At 46.5% G+C, this 17,902-nt stretch overlaps 2 protein-coding genes across 4 annotated transcripts in view; one reads left to right on the forward strand and one right to left on the reverse strand.

Annotated features, from left to right (window-relative positions):
- Positions 1–621: 621 nt before the first annotated feature.
- Positions 622–8,594, reverse strand: AHSG (alpha 2-HS glycoprotein). Its single transcript, XM_041731437.1, has 7 exons — positions 8,276–8,594; positions 5,934–6,044; positions 5,474–5,558; positions 4,932–5,095; positions 3,390–3,491; positions 1,977–2,060; positions 622–1,344 (listed from the first exon to the last, which is right to left on the reverse strand). The coding sequence occupies exons 1-7, from the start codon at positions 8,486–8,488 to the stop codon at positions 1,006–1,008; spliced, it is 1,098 nt and encodes a 365-aa protein (XP_041587371.1). The 5' UTR covers positions 8,489–8,594; the 3' UTR covers positions 622–1,005.
- A 5,204-nt stretch (positions 8,595–13,798) lies between these two features.
- Positions 13,799–17,902, forward strand: part of TBCCD1 (TBCC domain containing 1) — a 51,541-nt gene continuing 47,437 nt past the window's right edge. The window contains exons 1-3 of one of the 3 annotated variants that reach the window (XM_041731432.1): positions 13,799–14,006; positions 14,480–14,552; positions 15,312–15,392. In XM_041731432.1, coding sequence (XP_041587366.1) covers positions 15,316–15,392 — 77 coding nt within the window. In that variant the 5' untranslated portion in view covers positions 13,799–14,006; positions 14,480–14,552; positions 15,312–15,315. Of the gene's footprint in view, positions 14,007–14,479; positions 14,553–15,311; positions 15,393–17,902 lie in introns of those variants that run through there. The other 2 variants (XM_041731431.1, XR_005984167.1) reach the window with 2 other exon arrangements.

The raw sequence follows: 17,902 nt of genomic DNA on the forward strand, positions 1-17,902 counted from the left end.
TATCATTAAGGTTACTCAGAATAACCTAATGCTAGTAGACAGTGAAATTGTCTAGACACCATTCTGTAATAGGAACTGTTTATTTCTTTATGCTGAGTACTTGGATAGTACCTACAAATGTCCACTGGATTTACCTGCCCAAGTATCCCTCCTCTATTCATACTATAAACCAGAGCTTTAACCTGAGGTCTTAAAATGGATTGGCTGAAAAGACCAATCCTCTATCATGACATGAAGTGTATACAGTACAATCAACATAAATAATGAAGAGATATAATTAAAATGAGGCTTCTGTGTTAATTACCAATCTCCCCTTACCTGGATATTGGGGAAAACCAATGGTTGGCTTGTACAAAGTTCAGGCACTGTGTCCTCCTTTAGCAATATTTTCTGACCCTCATGAAATGAAAAGGATTATTTTGTCATAAGGAAATGGGCACATCCAATGGCTTGTGAGCAGGTCTTGGTCTAATTTTTTCCTGGGTATAGTAATACAGTGGATTTTTGTTTCATTTTATTTTTGTTTTCACTTAGATTTTGCTTAGGGACTTCTGTGCTATGGTTATTTTGAAGACAGATCACATGTGAGCTTGGAGGGAAGAAGCAACAATCATGACCACATTTCAGCTTAGAACCTTCTTTATTAAGGAAGGTCTTCAGTCACTTTCATTAACAAGAAAATATGAAGTTGGCAAGAGCACCTCTCAAAGTCACAGTTCCAATTGTTTTTGTGAGGTCAAAGAAGGGAGAGAACACAATGGTGGTGGCTTAGCATCAAAACAATGACCATCAAGTTGCCAGCCTTATACCTTCCATGAAACATAACATTGCCCCTCTGCTTCCATTCTCTGAAGAATGAAGAGAAGTTGGGATTGAAGACTTGATATTAATCTAGACCTGCATAGCACCTGCTTCGATAGCAAACAAGGCCCCCACCCATACCCAGACTATGGACAAAATGGCGGCTATGTTCCTGGGCCAAATCTCCTCATCTCTGACCTACATCTAGATCTTGAAATGTCTGATTCTCCCTGGGCAAGGATGGACCACTGGACCAGCAGCAACAGCAACATCAGGCTGCACCACCTTGGGTACTTTCCCCACGTGGAATGCTTCTCCTGAGGCTGACTCCACTGAGGCCACACCCATGAAGGCATGACGCAGGTCATAGTGTGCCCGGTGCTCTGGTAGGGGTGCCTCGGGAATTGCTACCACCACGGGTCCTACCACCAGGGCAGCTGCAGGCAGGTCAGGTGAAGCTTCAGGCACAGTCACACCTGGGTCTGCCACAACGGTAGGGCCCACTGCTTCAGTGCCATCTGGTTGGGGCTGTGGGATCAAAGGCTGGAGAGAGAACCATTTCTAGGTTAGCTACCTTTCTCCTCATAAGCAAGGCCACTCGTGCTTCTGGAGGGCCCCTACCCAATTCTCTCACAGTAATAATTTTTATTTGTAAGGAATCTAGCAAAAAAGAACTACCAAGGTACAAAGGATTGCCTGCAGAGCCATGAGGGAGAGGTAACTGGCCTATAATAGCCCCTTTCTTACCAACTGTCTTGGTATCAGTGGACTTACATGTATATCCCACAAGACGAGCACCCTGCCTTATAGCTTTGACCAGCAGCATCACCCTGCTTGTCATCTATGACTGCAGGCACTGGGAGCTGTTGGGCACCAGTAGCATCTGGCTACCTGTGTAACTCAGAATACCATGCCCAACCCCCTGCAAATAGAAATATGGACTTGTCAACCTCACACTAGTATTGGCTCTGTCCTGAAGCCACTAGCTCGTGGCAGGGGAAGGCATGGCTGAAATATCCTTTCATTTGTGGATGATTCCATATACCCAGGGCAATTTATATTGTGGGACTCAGAAGGACAGGGCAGCAAATGCCCCATAATTACTAACACTTCATAAATGTTAAGGGATCATTGTATTCTGAAGATGAGGGCAGGTATATCCATGATGTCCTTACCTGTGTTTGGAACACGGTGCAGGTCACTGCAACATCTTCCCCACCAACCTTCTCTGTGAGTGTTGCCTTACAGAAGCCATATTGCTGCCCACAGAAAGAGAAGAGTTATTTGAACTGGTTTCAAAAGTGGATTCTCTCCCCCAGTTTCACTGACACTCCAAGTCAAAGGAAAAAACTTAAATTCTTAATTCCCTAAATTTTTTCCCCTAAAGTTTCTAGTTTCTGCTTGTAGAAGATATGCAATGTATATAATTCTTTTTTTTTTAATTTTTTATTTATTTATGATAGTCACAGAGAGAGAGAGAGAGGCAGAGACACAGGCGGAGGGAGAAGCAGGCTCCATGCACCGGGAGCCTGATGTGGGATTCGATCCCAGGTCTCCAGGATCGCACCCTGGGCCAAAGGCAGGCGCCAAACCGCTGCGCCACCCAGGGATCCCAATGTATATAATTCTAAATAGAAGGTAGAAAAATACAGATATGCTTTGAGATTCTAAGAGATCACCCATAAGAGGTGCCTGGGTGGCACAGTTGGTTAAGTGGCAGACTCTGGGTTTTGGCTCAGGTTGTGATCTCAGGGTCATGAGGTTGAGCCCCTCATTAGACTCCAAGCTAGTGAGGGGTCTGCTTGAGATTCATATTCTCTCCCTCTCCTTCTGCTCTTTCTGCTTGTGTTCTCTCTCAAAGAAAGAGAGAGAGAGAGAGAGAGAGAGAGAGAGAGAGAGAGATCACCCATCATCGCAGAAATTGTGGTGACCCAGGAGAACTTCTGTTAACATACATGTATTCTTTTTTTTAAAAAATATATTAAAAATCATTTAGAAATCGGGATCATGGTGACTATTCCATTTTGTATCCTGTGTTTTTCACTCACTGTAATGTAACATTTTCTTATATCACTCATTTTTCTTTCAAAACTTAATTTTTAGGGTCTGTATAATTTTCTATTTTATCCAATGACCCCCTCCTGTTGGACATTTGGGTCTCTTTTGGGTCATTTTGAATCAATAATAAATCATCTTATTAGATACATTTCTGTCAAACATCTCTGATGATCTCTTTAGGCTAAATCCCTAGAAGTAGACATTATAGCATCAAGGGACTTAAAAGATTTCATATTGGAGGTGTACCTAGAAAATCTACAACACGCTTCTGGCAGCCGGATATGACTTGGCCTAGTGAGGAAACAGCCTCTATCTCTCTCCTGACTCCAAGGACGCCCAGTGGGGGAGATGACTTGATGACAGTTCCTAAGCGAGGAGGTGACACCACCAAGGAAGGCCCAGCATAACCCAGCCCCACGGGGAGGGAGTATTTTTCACTGTCATCTGTCTTCCATGGCCCCAAGACACTAGCTCTAAGAACGCCCTGTTCTACAGCCGGTTTTGCCATCGCCATGGCTTGGCCTGCTCACCTTTTCTGCCAGCAGGTTGCACTTGGCTGGATCTGTGACCTCTGCAGCAACACAGTCTGTGGCAGCCACTGCAAACTCCACATACGTGGAAGGTGGAAGAGGCTGAGGAGAATACATGAAAATGTTTATGAGGCAACATGACTTGACCTTGAAAAGGTGGGGAAGCCAAGGCTGGAAGGCAGCAGAGAGGGCACCGATGCTGCACGCTCCAGGGAGTGCCACTCGTATGGACCACTCTGAGCAGCCAGGAAACATGGCCCTAGTGGCTGCCACAGGTCAGTCATTGTGGCACTGTGTTCCGAAGCCCCTGTATACAGAGGTGAAGGAGGTACGGGTATCCACTGCCCATCATTCAGGGCAGAGCTGAGCTTTCAGAGAGGAAGCAGGAACCCAGAGGGCCCACCTTAATATTAATTTCAGGTTCAATATATTAGTTTTAGTACAATACAGTGATTCACAGCCTTCCCTCTAGGGGCTGCACTTGGAGTCCTAAAGTTCAGGTTACTCCACGATGGGGCGGGAAAGTGGAGATGAACACCTCTCCCACCTATCCTATCATGTAGAGCATGATCCAATGGAAAATCTATATGGGTGCTTACAACGATAATGTTGTGTTTGGTATAATACCTATTACAAATGTTGTGTTTGGTATAATAACATAACCAATGTTATTTGGCATAGTCTGGGGTGAGGGTTTCTGAGAATCACGTATTCTGGTTAATTAGAATCACCATTCATGTTGATGCTTACAACAGTAATGTTGCCTTTGGCATAATACATATTACAAATGTTGTATTTGGTATAATAACATAACCAGTGCCATTTGGCATAGTCTGGGGTGGGGGTTTCTGAGAATCATGCATTCCGGTTAATTAGAATCACTACCTACACCTAGAATGCATTTCCAAGGATGCCATGCCTGGGATCCAGAAGACCAATTTTCTTAAATATTAGAATTCTGTTGCAGTCAAATATGCTAAATAATCAACTGTACAATGAGATTTTTTTTTCCAATGGCTCAGGAGGCCCTTTAGGACCTTGCCGCTACACGCCCACCTGTGTAAGCAGGCTCCCACCTCTGTAAGTATCAGTTACTGAGGATCTGCATCAGTGCTGTGGAGTAAGGATGTGGAACCCCGTGGATGTATAGCGAGTGCTTCTGGATAATGCGGGGACGGTCCCCCACTGCACCGCAAGCCAACTAGGCCTGAGGGAGCCAGGCCAGGCAGAGGCTGGCTGTTTCATGTTAGGGTGACACCGTGGAGGAAGGCCCAGCATAACCCAGCCCCACGGGGGTGCCCAATGTTGTAGGGTGGCTCCGCACGGGTGACAGGCTGACGGTTCCTGGGACCCTCGTGACCCCCGGTGTCCTCACACCCTCATACCCCTATGGATCCTATCTTTTCCCCGGTCTCCCACCACCCGCCTTGCCTTCCCATCGCTGCCCTTGCACCTGCTGTGTCCCTCCCAGCTGTTTTAGCGCCCACATTCCCCAGGTGCCACCAAGCTGCCCAGAGGTCTGTCCCGAGGTCTCAGCCCTACCGTCAGTTGAGCCCTGGAGACTTCCACAAGCCGAAAATAGGAGCCGTTGCTCTGAGCGTTGAAGGCGGTCAGCGCAGCATCCACGGCGTGCACCACCCTGGTGTCGTTCAGCGGCGCCAGCAGGGGACACTGTGGGCACACCTTGCGCACGTCCTCGGCTGAGTCTACGCACACAGGAGAACCGAATCTGGGTTGTCCTTCTGTTCTCCGGGGGCATTCTCCCCACGCCCTGCTTATTTTGAAAGGCCTGGGACAGGCTCCAAAAGGCTCCAGGTGCTTTCTCTGCTGCTCACTAAATCTTCAGGTGGCTCCCGCCCTGCTGACTTTAGTGCAGGAGCCCCTCTCAACAAGGGCAATTTTCACCTCCAATGACAACCGTGCCTTAAAAAGAACAGGTTCACAATGCCAGCTCCCAGGAAATCGGACTCCTTCTTTTCCCCACCAACAAAGTGGCTAAAACTTGCTTATGTTGAAAACAATTCAGGCCCCTTCCCCACTCTCTCCGCAAGGTACAAATAAGAAAAACTCATCATCATCTCTACCTGGGCTGGAATCGCATTTTGCAAATAACACGGTAAACTGGCCATCCTGTTTCAGCAGCCGGAAATCACAGTCCCCTTCCACAGCCTGGAGAAATAAACCCACGGTGAGGGCTCAGGAGGAGGGCTGGCCTTTCCTTTCTGGCTGGGAGCCCTGGGCGTGGTGGGTGGGGGGTTCCTCAGATGTGGTTGTCCAAGACAAGCCTCATGAAGTCACCTTGACTGAATGGTATTGAAACATGATGCTCTCTGGTTTCAGAAAGGGCCACAACAAGAAGGTTGAACTGCTGTAAAAACTAGCCCCAGGGAAGGCAGCCTTGAACAGTAATTCTAGCAGCCTCACACTGGCTAGCCATGAAGACAGGCTGGGAAGCTGGGTGAGACGGGTCTGCACTTTGCAGAACCACCGGGGACCCTGGATGGCTGGGGCACCATCCACAGTCACCCTAAGAGGGGCACTCACATGCTGCATCTGCGGCCTCACGGTGCAGTTGGCCAGAGGCGTGGGGTCCAGTACATGGCAGGTGGTTTCCAGGGTGTCTATTTCGAGCTCAAACACCTCTCCCATTGGCCGCTGTGGAGACACAGAATGAAGCCGTGAGCAGCTTATTCCTCTGATCCCATGGAGTGAGCCAAAGTACGAGCCCCCATTGGGCTTGAAGTCAGCTCTGTTGGACAGGTGGGGGGGAAGTCACTCCTGTTAGTCGGCACCTCCACCCAGTGCTGCCCTGGCCTGTGGACAGGATGATAGCCAGGGCTTCCCAGGTCCTCCCCTGTTGGCTGGGTAGGCCCCCCTGTTGGCTGGATTGCAAGGAGGAAGGGACCATGGGCTTGGGCAGGTTGCTGGAACCACAGTCATCATTCTGAGCTCTCTTTGGAAGCTAAAACTGAGCATTGATACTTATTTAATTTTTAAAATTTCACCCTTCAAGCGATGCTTTGCAAAAATCAGCTTTGGAATTTTTTTTCAATCAAGTGGCAAAGTAAGGTGGCGTAGGCTAATACCTTACTGTCTCCTCTTTCTCTTCTCCATCCCTCTCTCCTCCCTCTACTTCTTTCTGCCTTCCCTCTCACCATCAACTTCCCCCTCTGCCCCATTTTTCCTTTCCTTCCTAAAGGAAAAGTTGTCCTTGGCTTTTTGTTCTGGGGCTTGTTGAGGCCTGGACGCCAAGGTGCTGCTCTCTACTGTCTCCTGCTGGGGATGAGGGGGCACAGCGAGCCGCCCTCTGACCCCTAGGACACTTGGAAGGAGTAGCAGGGAAGGCAGAGAGGGCTGGGGCAGCTTGGTAAGTCCTTGTAGCTGTTCCTGGCGTTTCGTCTGTTTCTGTATCCTTTCTCCAAACCCTGGAAAATCCAGAAAGTACAAGTATGCTTTTTAAAAAACTTTAGTTCAGCTCTGCTTGCCTCTCACATGGGTTCTGGCTGAGTCACTAGTATCCAAACCTCCTCTCCGGGAGGAAGCTGTGTTTTATGATGTGCAGACATGCCCAAGTTGAACTTCCTTGACAACACGCAGGGCTGCAGTGAACAGGAGCCTGGTGCTCCCTGGTTGCTCTAGCGAAGCCCCTCTCAAGCTCTGCCGTTAGTGAAAATTGCAATGTCCGTTCATTACTTTCCCTCGGATATACATGTCGTGTGTTTGTTTTTCCCCCTGAAGTCATTGATGTTTCCTCCAAACCCCCACTGTGCTACAGTATGGTTGCAGCAATCCTAAAATCCATCCTGATTTCAAATATTTTGTCCCATTGTGAGATCAGGTGTTAGGGCAGACATTCTGCCTATCCTCCCCTCTGGACTGTAAATTTCTTGTGGGCACTGTGTCTTTCTCACTTTTGTGTTAGGTTGAACCATTAAAATGCCAATATTTGACTGCTTTTAATATACAAAAAGAGCAATTTTCTAGGGTTCAACTTAATATCTCATGGCACCTGCCATGGTTCTTACTCATGAAAGGCTTAAAATCAATATTTGCTGAAAGAATTAGCCCTCCTCAGATATAAAATCTAATTTCAAAATAGACAGTGGACATACACCTTTTCCCCACTGCTCCAAATCTCTCAGCTGACCCCAAGGCATATTTCCCAGCTTAATCTTTATCATCACTGGCTTCAGACTATACTGGTTACTTGTCTAGTATGTGAAGAGGTAAATCCCATTCGTTTGACATTTCCTTCTGGGAGGTGGGTACCTGTCTTTGGGAGGTAACTTGTGTCGAGGAAAGAACATGGGTCTAGAATCAAATCCCAGCTGGACGCTTCCAGATTATATGATCCTGAACAACAACAAAACGTCCTAATATGTCAGAGGCTTGGTTTCCCCTCATGTAAGGCAAGGTCCATACACAGCCCATGGGATTGGGGGACAGGAGAGGTAAGGAGATGGTGTATGTGGAGGGGCCTGGCCACCTAGTAGATGATTGTCAAATGCTAGTTTCATTCATTCTCAGTCTCCATCCAGAGAAAGCAAAGAGAGAGAAGTGATTTCCAGTCAACTAGAATCCTATATTTTGTGCATATAGTTTTTCTAGCAAACCCCACTTTCTCCCTGTGATGTTCAGAATATCATTTGAAGACTTTTCTTGTCTCACACAACTCCCTGCCCCCATCCAGCACCCTCTGGAGACCCAGGACTACAGCCCAGAATGCCTCTTTGTTTCCCCACTTGCCCCCTCCCTCACTCCTGGGAAGAAACCAGAGAATTTGGCTCCCCCTGCAGTTTCATTGTGCTCAGAGATGTGATCTTTGAGACTTGCAGTTGAGCTCCACACACAGGTTTTCTCAGCTCATACCCAGCAGGTTCACTTACCCGAGGCCACACCTTCACTTTGTCAATCTGGTTCAAGGTGTGCTTGTAGCCTCGAAGAACGTGGTTATTGATGTAGTCCACAGCCACCAGGGCTGCTTGCTCTGTTTCTGGGTCATCACAGTCCAGTTCCCTATAAACCAGAGCTGGCCCCACTGGGACAGAATGGCAGCCCCAGAGCTGAGCAAGGCAAAGGAACAGGGCGAGGGACTTCATGGCTGCTCCAGAGAGGCCCTAGCAGGTAGGCAGATGGCTGGAAGCTTCAGGACAAGCCCAGGTGCTCTTGCTCCAAAAAGTAGGCCGATGGAGGGCCGAGGGCTTTATTTATCTGCCGGAGCCTGCTGGAGGAATTGCATAAGGACGTGGGATGATTTCTGTTCTGGTTCCAAGTAAACCCCTGCAAACATCAGCTCTGGAAAAGCAAACAGGTTAGGACATCACTGGTCCCCAAGAAATCTGCCAAAGTCAATGCTGCTGGGGGTGGGCGGAAGGGGGTGGAGATGCTCCAAAGTCGGCTTGGAACGTGGAGGAGATGAGGTTTGCACCATGGCGAGGAGGGGCCGGCACCACCAGCCCCATTGTGCTCTGAGTTCAGCAGCAGAGGGAGCACCCCCTACTGGAGCAGAGCATGTGGAAGGGGGGAGGGTGGGGGTGGTGGGTGGCTGTGAGGGGAAAGTGGGGATAGGCAGCAATGTGATAAAATCCTCTAATGTCAGCAAGAATGATCTCCTCCTGGAGGGAAAACAAGGCTTAGAGCTGTAGCAAAGATGGAGATGATCTAGAGTGACCAGGAAGAGTTATGGTAGGTGCTAAGGTCTTGGGTAAGAGCCTTGAAGAAAAGAGGGAAGGAAGGGAGAGATTGCTGCCTGCAGTGTGGAACAGGGGTGAGAGAAGGGGCTTCCTGCGGCAGGGCTGGGTGGGGCTCTCTACCCCCTCAGACCACATTGCCAAGGCCTTGCACAGATGGGCACTGACCTGGGTCTCCTGGGTGTCTGGGTGTAACTGGGGCCCCCAGCCAGTGCACAAGTGCCACAGAGGGGAGCCCCGGTCCAACAGCCACTTCTCTGGCAAAGCTCTGGGTTTGAGTCCTTCACTGCAGGCTGAGATGCTTTGGGGGCAGCTAAGAACATAAATGCCTCTATAATGCCCTTCACAGCCTTAGCAGAATTAGAGTGAGTCTTGATGACCAGAGCACAGGGCCATGGTGTTGGTTCCAGGCAGTGCTTGTAAGTGGCTCTTGACAAACCCTGGGGTGACCTACAGGAGGGTGGGCAGGACAGTGAGAGGCTTGGAAAAAATCATAGAAAGACATGGCTTGGTTTAGCTCAGAGCAAAGAAACCCTAACATGAAGATCCCACATGTTCTTCAAATATTTAGAGTTCACCACTGTGTGTGGATGGATCTGTTATGTTCTCTGATATTGAGAATGACATTTCATCTTTAAAAAGGAGACACTTTCTACAAGGAAACTTAATCATATGGATCTGCTGGGAGTTGAAAGGTAAGCAAGGATGAAGTGAGATATAGGGCCAAGAAGATAGGTGTAAGGGTGTTTTCCTAGTTATTCCCAGGTGCTCATATGGTCCTATGGAATCTTTTTTTTTATTTTTAAGATTTTATTTATTCACAAGAGACACAGAGAGAGGCAGAGACATAGCAGAGGGAGATGCAGGCTCCCCACGAGGATTTTGATGCGGGGCTCCATCCCAGGACCCCTGGATCACGACCTGAACCAAGGGCAGATGCTCAACCCCTGACCCACCCAGGTGCCCTGATCCCATGGAATCTTAATGACAGAGGCTCAGAAGCTGTGGTTGGGACTCCAGGTTCTCTCTGAGAGTGAAGTCCTTGCTCTTAGGGACCCACAACAAGCTCTGGTCATCTAGCAATATGATCCTCAGGACCAAGGGTGACTTCCCACCCCTCTTATGCAACTTTGTGTGGATGCAATGCTTTTCTTTTAAATAATGTTTTAAGATATAAAATATGGTCATTACTAAAAATTTGAAAAGTCATGAAAATGTGCAGTGAATACACACTTCATATGTCATAAGCTCAGGTGTACAAAATACTACTTTATTTTATTTTTTTTAATTAACTTTTATTGGTGTTTAATTTACCAACATACAGAAAAACACCCAGTGCTCATCCCGTCAAGTGTCCACCTCAGTGCCCGTCACCCATTCCCCTCCGACACCCGCCCTCCTCCCCTTCCACCACCCCTAGTTCGTTTCCCCGAGTTAGGAGTCTTTATGTTCTGTCTCCCTTCCTGATATTTCCCAACATTTCTTTTCCCTTCCTTTATATTCCCTTTCACTATTATTCATATTCCCCAAATGAATGAGAACATATACTGTTTGTCCTTCTCCGATTGACTTATTTCACTCAGCATAATACCCTCCAGTTCCATCCACGTTGAAGCAAAATACTACTTTATTGGCCACACACACATAAGTCTGAGCCCTCTTTTGTGAAATTTAGTCTAGTCACTTAGAGGTAACCTGATTTCCCAGGTGCTTGGTTGCAATCCAGTCCCATTTAGGTTTGCCCCTTATGCTTCTTCTGCCCCCCTGGGGTTAGAAGGAAGCCTGAGTGGGGAGGGGAAGACTTCTGCAAATACCACTTTCCTTTATAGTAGGGCAGAGACTGATGTCTGCCTTTGCAGCTAGGGTGTGCACTGGCCCCTTCTGCCGGGTAACCCATCTCCTCTGGCGCCCAGGTGCACCCACCTGCATGTCCACCTACAAGCTAAGATCCTGCCTGCCCCCATTTGGTCCATAGCAAGACATCCCTCCTGCATCCTCTGATCAGGGGTCCCTTTGTCTCAGCTCTGGGACCCTTTCTAGACCAAAGGCCTTTTTCTTAGCTAAGCACTGCCCTCTTGGTTAAGCTTGGGGAAACTTGGCTATTTTGTCCACCCCGGGTATGAGGGGCTTCATGAAGCTGCATCTAAGCCCATCTGCCCAGACACTGCAGTCATGATGGCTCTGCCACTGCTCTGGTGCCATCCCGCTATGCAGGAGACTTTTCCCTATGATGTGATGTCTCCCCATGCTGCCCATGAGCCCCCTCCTGCCCCCCACGCCTGAAGGGAGGTTCGGGTTTCCTATGCCTTGGGATTCTCAAACTCTTCTGGGGGTGGTTCTGCAGCCATGCCTGCCTCACGGTGGAGAGGGGGGTGGGTAGGAAAAAAGTCCTGTTGGATCATTCGTTTTGATCATGTTTTCTTGCACTTGGAGCACTTCTTTTGGCATCTTCGTTCTTAGATCTTCCATCGGTGACAATTTCTAAAGCACGAGGTATTGTTTTGTTTCACTGATGCTAGAAAAACAAAGCCTGTGGTAAAAGAGCAATTGATACCTCACCTATCATCCTATCAAAACTCATCCACAATCTCATTACCCAGAGGTCAACAGTGCCAATGTTTCTTTTTCTTTCCTTCTTTTTGAACAGTGCCAATGGTTTGTCATACAGGTGTTATCTCCATCTTGTGTGTTTTTTTCTTTTCTTTTTTTTTTTTTTTTAATTTTTATTTTATTATTTTATGATAGCCACAGAGAGAGAGAGAGGCAGAGACACAGGCAGAGGGAGAAGCAGGCTCCATGCACCGGGAAGCCCGATGTGGGATTCGATCCCGGGTGTGGGATAGGCACACAGTGAGAGAGAGAGAGAGAGAGGCAGAGACACAGGCAGAGGGAGAAGCAGGCTCCATGCACCGGGAGCCCGACGTGGGATTCGATCCTGGGTCTCCAGGATCGCGCCCTGGGCCAAAGGCAGGCGCTAAACCGCTGCGCCACCCAGGGATCCCTTGTGTGTTTTTTTCTATACAAATTATTATTTTATGTATAATATAATTTAGACCATACTGCATACACAACTTTGTCTTCTTTTTTCATTTAACATTGTAACATGAGTATATTCCCATGTCATTAAACGGACTTAGGGAACGTAATGACTGCCTGTGATTCTCTCGCGTGTGTCATGATGTATGTAACCACTTGCTTACTATTGGGCATTTAGCTTGTTCTCAGCTGATCACTATCGTGTATGAGCAGCAATGAACTTTTGTATTTTAAAAATCTTTGGCTTTCTAGTTCTTTTTGCAAGAATGATTCTTTCTAGTGAAATCAGTGATTCACTAATAGTTTGGAAATGTTTAAAGCTCTCAGTTTTTCTGGCCAAATTGTCTATGGGGAAGACTGTGCCGATTTATGTCTCTACCATTCAACCGGTGTAGGTCAGCTTGAGTATTCTCTCTTTTCTTCTGCTACTGTTTCCATTCTGACTTTTGTGAGAATTCGGATATGGGAAAATCATCAGAACTCTTTTTAAATGTATTTTATGACTATCTGTGGTTATATCTCAACTATTCCATATGTCTAATACTTACAAACTGAAATACCTTTAGAGCCAAGCTGAATAAAATTGTCCCTTGAATTTTTTTTTCAGTTTCCTTAGATATAAATGTCATCATTTACCTACTGACAATAAAGAAGAAAAGAGACGATGTTTTGGTATGTTTTCCAAGAGACTTATAGCAAAGGGTGTCAAAGGGAGGCTACAGGTACTCACTGTGCCTGTTGGCACCAATTTCAACCTTGGGAAGATTTTCATATGCTAAATGAATGCACTTATCAGTGACCTTGGGTTAGTTTCACTCACCTGGCTCCCATTTCTTTGCATGCCAGTAGGGGGTGGGCGTTTACTCCATTTTCTGGTCATCAGTCTCACTATTTTAATTACTCATCTGTGATGAGTAATTATCTGTGAGGCCCACATCACTGTACTAAAACAATATTCTTAACATTTACACTGCATCTCAGAGTATTGAGGTTATCGGAGGTTTGTTAAAGCAAGAAGAACAGGCCCAAGGGCCCAAGGGCCAGAAGAGGGTCAACAACCTGCAGGACGTGGCAGCAGAGCGCTGGGCAGAGCTTGCTGGGTGGAGTCCCCATGCGGCTGGTGGCGGGGTTCTCAAGATGGCAGCTAGGATGACTCCAGGTCCTCTGAAGTGGTCAATAGGGCTCTCCACTAGGGCAGCGATGCATCTGAGATATTCCAAGGCAGATTCCGCATTTATAATTACCAACCAGAAGCCAAGACAAGAAGGATCACGGCAAGCTGAGGTCAGTTGCTGGGGGTTGGTTGTGTCTGGGCCCTGCAGGCAGACACGAGTCTTAGAGGGGAAGAAGGGTAGAGCTAGAAAGGGGTGCAATACCAAGTCAAGCTTTGAAATCTGAGGTGAGAGGCAGAAACTCAGCCTCTCACAAAGTAGAGCATGACAAGTGTACGTCAGCAGAAGCCAGAGGGACAATTGGTTTTCGAGGGGAGGAGGTGACAGTGGTTGGTGCTTTAATCGCTGGGCTGGATTTCTGGCTCTGCCCTTTTTGATACTTAAAGAGCCTAGGCCCTGAGAGGCCGAGCATTAGTTTCTGATAAGCCTGGTGTTTCTTCATTCATATGGGCAATTGAACAAATGTTTATCGAACACCCACTATCTGTGATATCAGGTGCCTGGATGCAGAGTGACGAGAAGACACAATCTGCCCTAAAGGAGCTCACCTTGACTCACGTGGCCCGGTAACGTCTGATCAGCCAACAAGTATAGATTATTATACAAAAGTATCATAACGTTTGTCTTGTGGAGACAGACTGGAATTTATTTCTCCAATGTAAAACATCGGTGGAATGCAAATTACCCCTGTCCAAGGACCCATCAGGGTTTTTGTGAAGGTAACTTAGCCCAGTTGCCCTGGGAGTGATTTGGAAAAGCCCTTTGTACTTGGTGCCAGCCCATCGAAATTGGAAGATGTGGGCCTAAGTACAACATGGCATAATTTATTAAATCGTAGAGACCAGCAGTGATTACCTACTCCCTTTCTTTGGGTGGAGAAAGGATTCTAAAAGCTTTCCCCCAATCCTGCCTACAAAACCACGACCTGGCTCTGTAGATCTAAACCCTGAAAAGAAAGGGCATCTGAGGGGATCAATGGGGAAAGAGTAGGGCCTGGATTAGGGTGAGGCAAAGGAGAGGGTGAAGGTGCACAATTTAAGGAGGTGCTCATCCTCAGGGTTGCATCTCTTTGCATTTTATACCCTAGACCTCTCCTGTTCACACTTTAGACCCAGCACTGGGGAAGGGGCATGATCTCAACCCAGCACAGAAAGAAAAGTTTGCACTTCATCACATCTTCCTACTGTTTCAGGGAAAGTTCTTTTATCACTCAGGGTGGTGATGCTATGCGTGAAGTCCGCCTCAAGAACACAGTAATCCTTGGGGTAAGCTTTTCATTATCACAAAAGAAACTCCGGGGAACCTTCCATTCTCTTTTGTTTGAAGGAAGACTTCCTATATTCTTACTGTTCACTGTGGCCTTGACACCCATGCAAACTCCCTGTCTCACAAAAGACAGAGTTAACCACTGTAGGGTCAAAGAAAAGTTGGGGAGATTGGGCTTTCTGAGGCTGGAATAACTCCTCCTCAGGAAAATATCATCTTCACTAAAAATAATGTTAGGGACTCCTTTTTCTGTGGAAAGCATTGTGCTTTTATTGTCATAACTTCATGGGATCTATTCCATTCTCATCTTTTCCTCCTTTACAGGAAGACACAAGGGCTCAGAGAGGTTTTTGCAACTTGACCACGTCAGACACTGACGAAGCCTGGGTTTAGCTCAATCATTTTTTTTCCTATTAACCCCAAACCAAAGAAAGCCAAGAAGGTTGACTGGTGTGTGTTGCCTATAAGTGAGCAACTCATTATTCTTAATAATAGAAAACACGGCTGTGTTGTAGTTGAAGAAAGGTGGAAAAAAAAGAAAAATGTATTGGTTTTGGTTATTAACAATGAAAAGAATAAATTAGTTTATTCTCATATTTTCAGTCAGTGGAAAATATCTGGAAATCAGTTTTGCAGAAGAGACTTTGACCTATTGACTTTAGTGATGACTCAGCTGGTGTTGAAATTATCTTGACTTCAGGCTTAGAAGGTAAATAAAAGGTAAGTTATTACATTATTTCTGGTTAAATGTTTTCCAGGGGGATGCAAGTCAATGCAGAAAATCACATCCATCTCTTCTACTGGTTTCTGTCATCACCTTTTGAGATCTTCAAAACAAGGTGAGTAGTACTTTCAGACAAGAAGCAAGATGAGAGGCGAAATGATCATCTTCTAATGAGGCCTCTGCTGTGCTTTCTGGGGCTCTTGAACATGAAGATGTTCAGAAGAGCTGTGCTTTACCATTGGAGGGTCAAATGATTCTAGGGAGGCCACTGGAGTCAAGTAACTCATTGCACCTTAGAAAATGGGGGCACTTCTTTATCTATCATGTAGATCCCTGGGGTTGGAATGGCTCCTCTCAACAGCAAATGAATATCTTAGATTCTGTAGATCCATTTATTGCCTTGAATTGAGTATTCTCTGGACACACATTCATTAACTTCAAAGCTATTTCTTGGACACCTATGTTGTGCTAGGTGCTAAGGATGCACAGATGGGAGGTACAGTTCTTGTCCTCAGATGGTCACCACTGGGTCAGGCTCTACAGCACTATGTTGGTTATTATGAACACATGAGAGAAGTGTAAGCTATTCCTGCCCTTGGCCTGTGTTAAATCCTGAGGAATGCAATCACTGAGTTGGAAGGGTTCTTACACTATAGCAATGTCTTTGTCACTTTTAATCTCGTATTCCCGGCACCTGCCTCCTGCCCAGCACAGATTGCGCCCCTTATCCATGACCACTGACCAAGAGGTCCTAGGGCAGGTTCCCACTCAGCTCAGAGGCACCCTTCAGTGTGTGGTGTCTGGTTGAGGACATTTAAATAAAAGAATCTCTCCACCACACTGGCAGTCCATCCTATTGTGGAATCACTCTAGTTACCAGGAGGCTTTTCCTTCATATTGAGTCAACACCTGCCTACCTTGTAACTTCACCAATGGACCCAGATTCTCCCTTCAGGATCTACATAGACTAAAAGTCAATTCTCTGGTCTGTATGTTGGGTTTTAGGTATTTAGATACATCCACGTTGTATCCTGCTACCCTTTTCTGATCTTCATCATCTCTTTATCATGTACTTCTCAGTTTTGAGACCTCATCACCTTATTGAATAGGGAAGTCTGGCACCAGTGGTTAAAAATAGGATGAATCATCCTATGATTGGGGGTCAAGTGAATTTCATAGGGATCTGAGTGGAGGTGGACTTGTTCATGCACCTGTGTGCACAGGTGAAGGATAATTCAGCAACTCCTAGGTGAGGAGATAGGCCGCCTGCCACTCATAGGATAGTAGGAGGATTTATCCTGGTTTCTAGTGGCTTATCTGGACTTTCAAAACCAGAGTTACAATGAGACCAAGAAGCAGAGAGGCCATTATTTTCCGTAGATTGCTTTGATTAGACTTCTTGAAAGTTGAGAGGGAAAATCTATGAGGCTAGTTAGCGGGAGACCTGTCAGAGTGGAAAAAGTTTCCATTCATCTTGAATCTGACAAAGCTCTCCGTTGATAGCATGTCTTCACTACTTGATATCTGATCTCTAGAAGTCATGTAGTGATATGGAACATCACTGCTTCTGCTGCTCTTGTTAGAACATTAGAAGGCCACAATTTGAAACAGAGAAAGTGCCAATCATAGGGCCAGGGAAGGTAATGTGGGCAACTTTCTCTTTCTATGTTGGGTTGTGCAACACGCAGCCAAATCATTCAGCAGGTTAAGCAACAATTGAGCCTCCGGGATTCAGATTCTAATGGAGGCTAAGGCAGTGTGAGGATGGATACTAGCACGAAGGTAAAACTGAGTAAGATGGAGAGGGGCCAGATTGACTGGGGTGGGGCAGGGACAGGGAAGACATGGGAGCAGTGTAGCTTGATTAGGAAACCTATATTTATTTTTATTTTTTATTGGAGTTCAATTTGCCAACATACAGCATATCACCCAGTGCTCATCCCATCAAGTGCCCCCCTCAGTGCCCGTCACCCAGTCACCCCAATCCCCCGCCCATCTCCCTTTCCACTAGCCCTAGTTTCCCAGAGTTAGGAGTCTCTCATGTTCTGCCTCCCTCTCCGATATTTCCCATTCATTTTCTCTCCTTTTCCCTTATTCCCTTTCACTGTTTTTTATATTCCCCAAATGAATGAGACCATATAATGTTTGTCGTTCTCCGATTGACTTATTTCACTCAGCATAATACCCTCCAGTTCCATCCACGTCGAAGCAAATGGTGGGTTTTCATTGTTTTTAATGGCTGAGTAATATTCCATTGCATACATAGACCACAGCTTCTTTATCCATTCATCTGTCGATGGGCACCAAGGCTCCTTCCACAGTTTGGAAGCCTACATTTAAAGAAAGGACTGACCCTGGTGCCATGATTTACTAGCTGTGTGACCTAACTAGAGATTTGATCTTGCTAAGCCTTAGCTTCTTTATCTGAAATATAGGCAGTAAAGCCTGACTAGTAGGGATGTGGGAAGGATTTAATGAGAATGTTTGCAAATTCTCAGCCTTGGGCGGTACACAGTGAACTATCAATAGATGGGGGCTCTTAATAAACCCAATGGCACAGTGGCACTGAATGCAAAAAGTGGTCCCGTGGGGGAATACAACGAGACCAAGATATGGTCCCTGCCT

The sequence above is a fragment of the Vulpes lagopus genome, chromosome 17, assembly GCF_018345385.1.
Source record: "Vulpes lagopus strain Blue_001 chromosome 17, ASM1834538v1, whole genome shotgun sequence".
NCBI classification, from domain to species: Eukaryota; Metazoa; Chordata; class Mammalia; order Carnivora; family Canidae; genus Vulpes; species Vulpes lagopus.

Coding starts and splice junctions, on each gene's coding strand:
- AHSG (XM_041731437.1), bottom strand. CDS start 8,488: ATGAAGTCCCTCGCCCTGTTCCTTTGCCTTGCTCAGCTCTGGGGCTGC. Junction 5,559..5,933: donor TGAGGCCGCAGATGCAGCAT/GTGAGTGCCCCT, acceptor TTATTTCTCCAG/GCTGTGGAAGGGGACTGTGA. Junction 3,492..4,931: donor TCTCCAGGGCTCAACTGACG/GTAGGGCTGAGA, acceptor TATTCTCCTCAG/CCTCTTCCACCTTCCACGTA.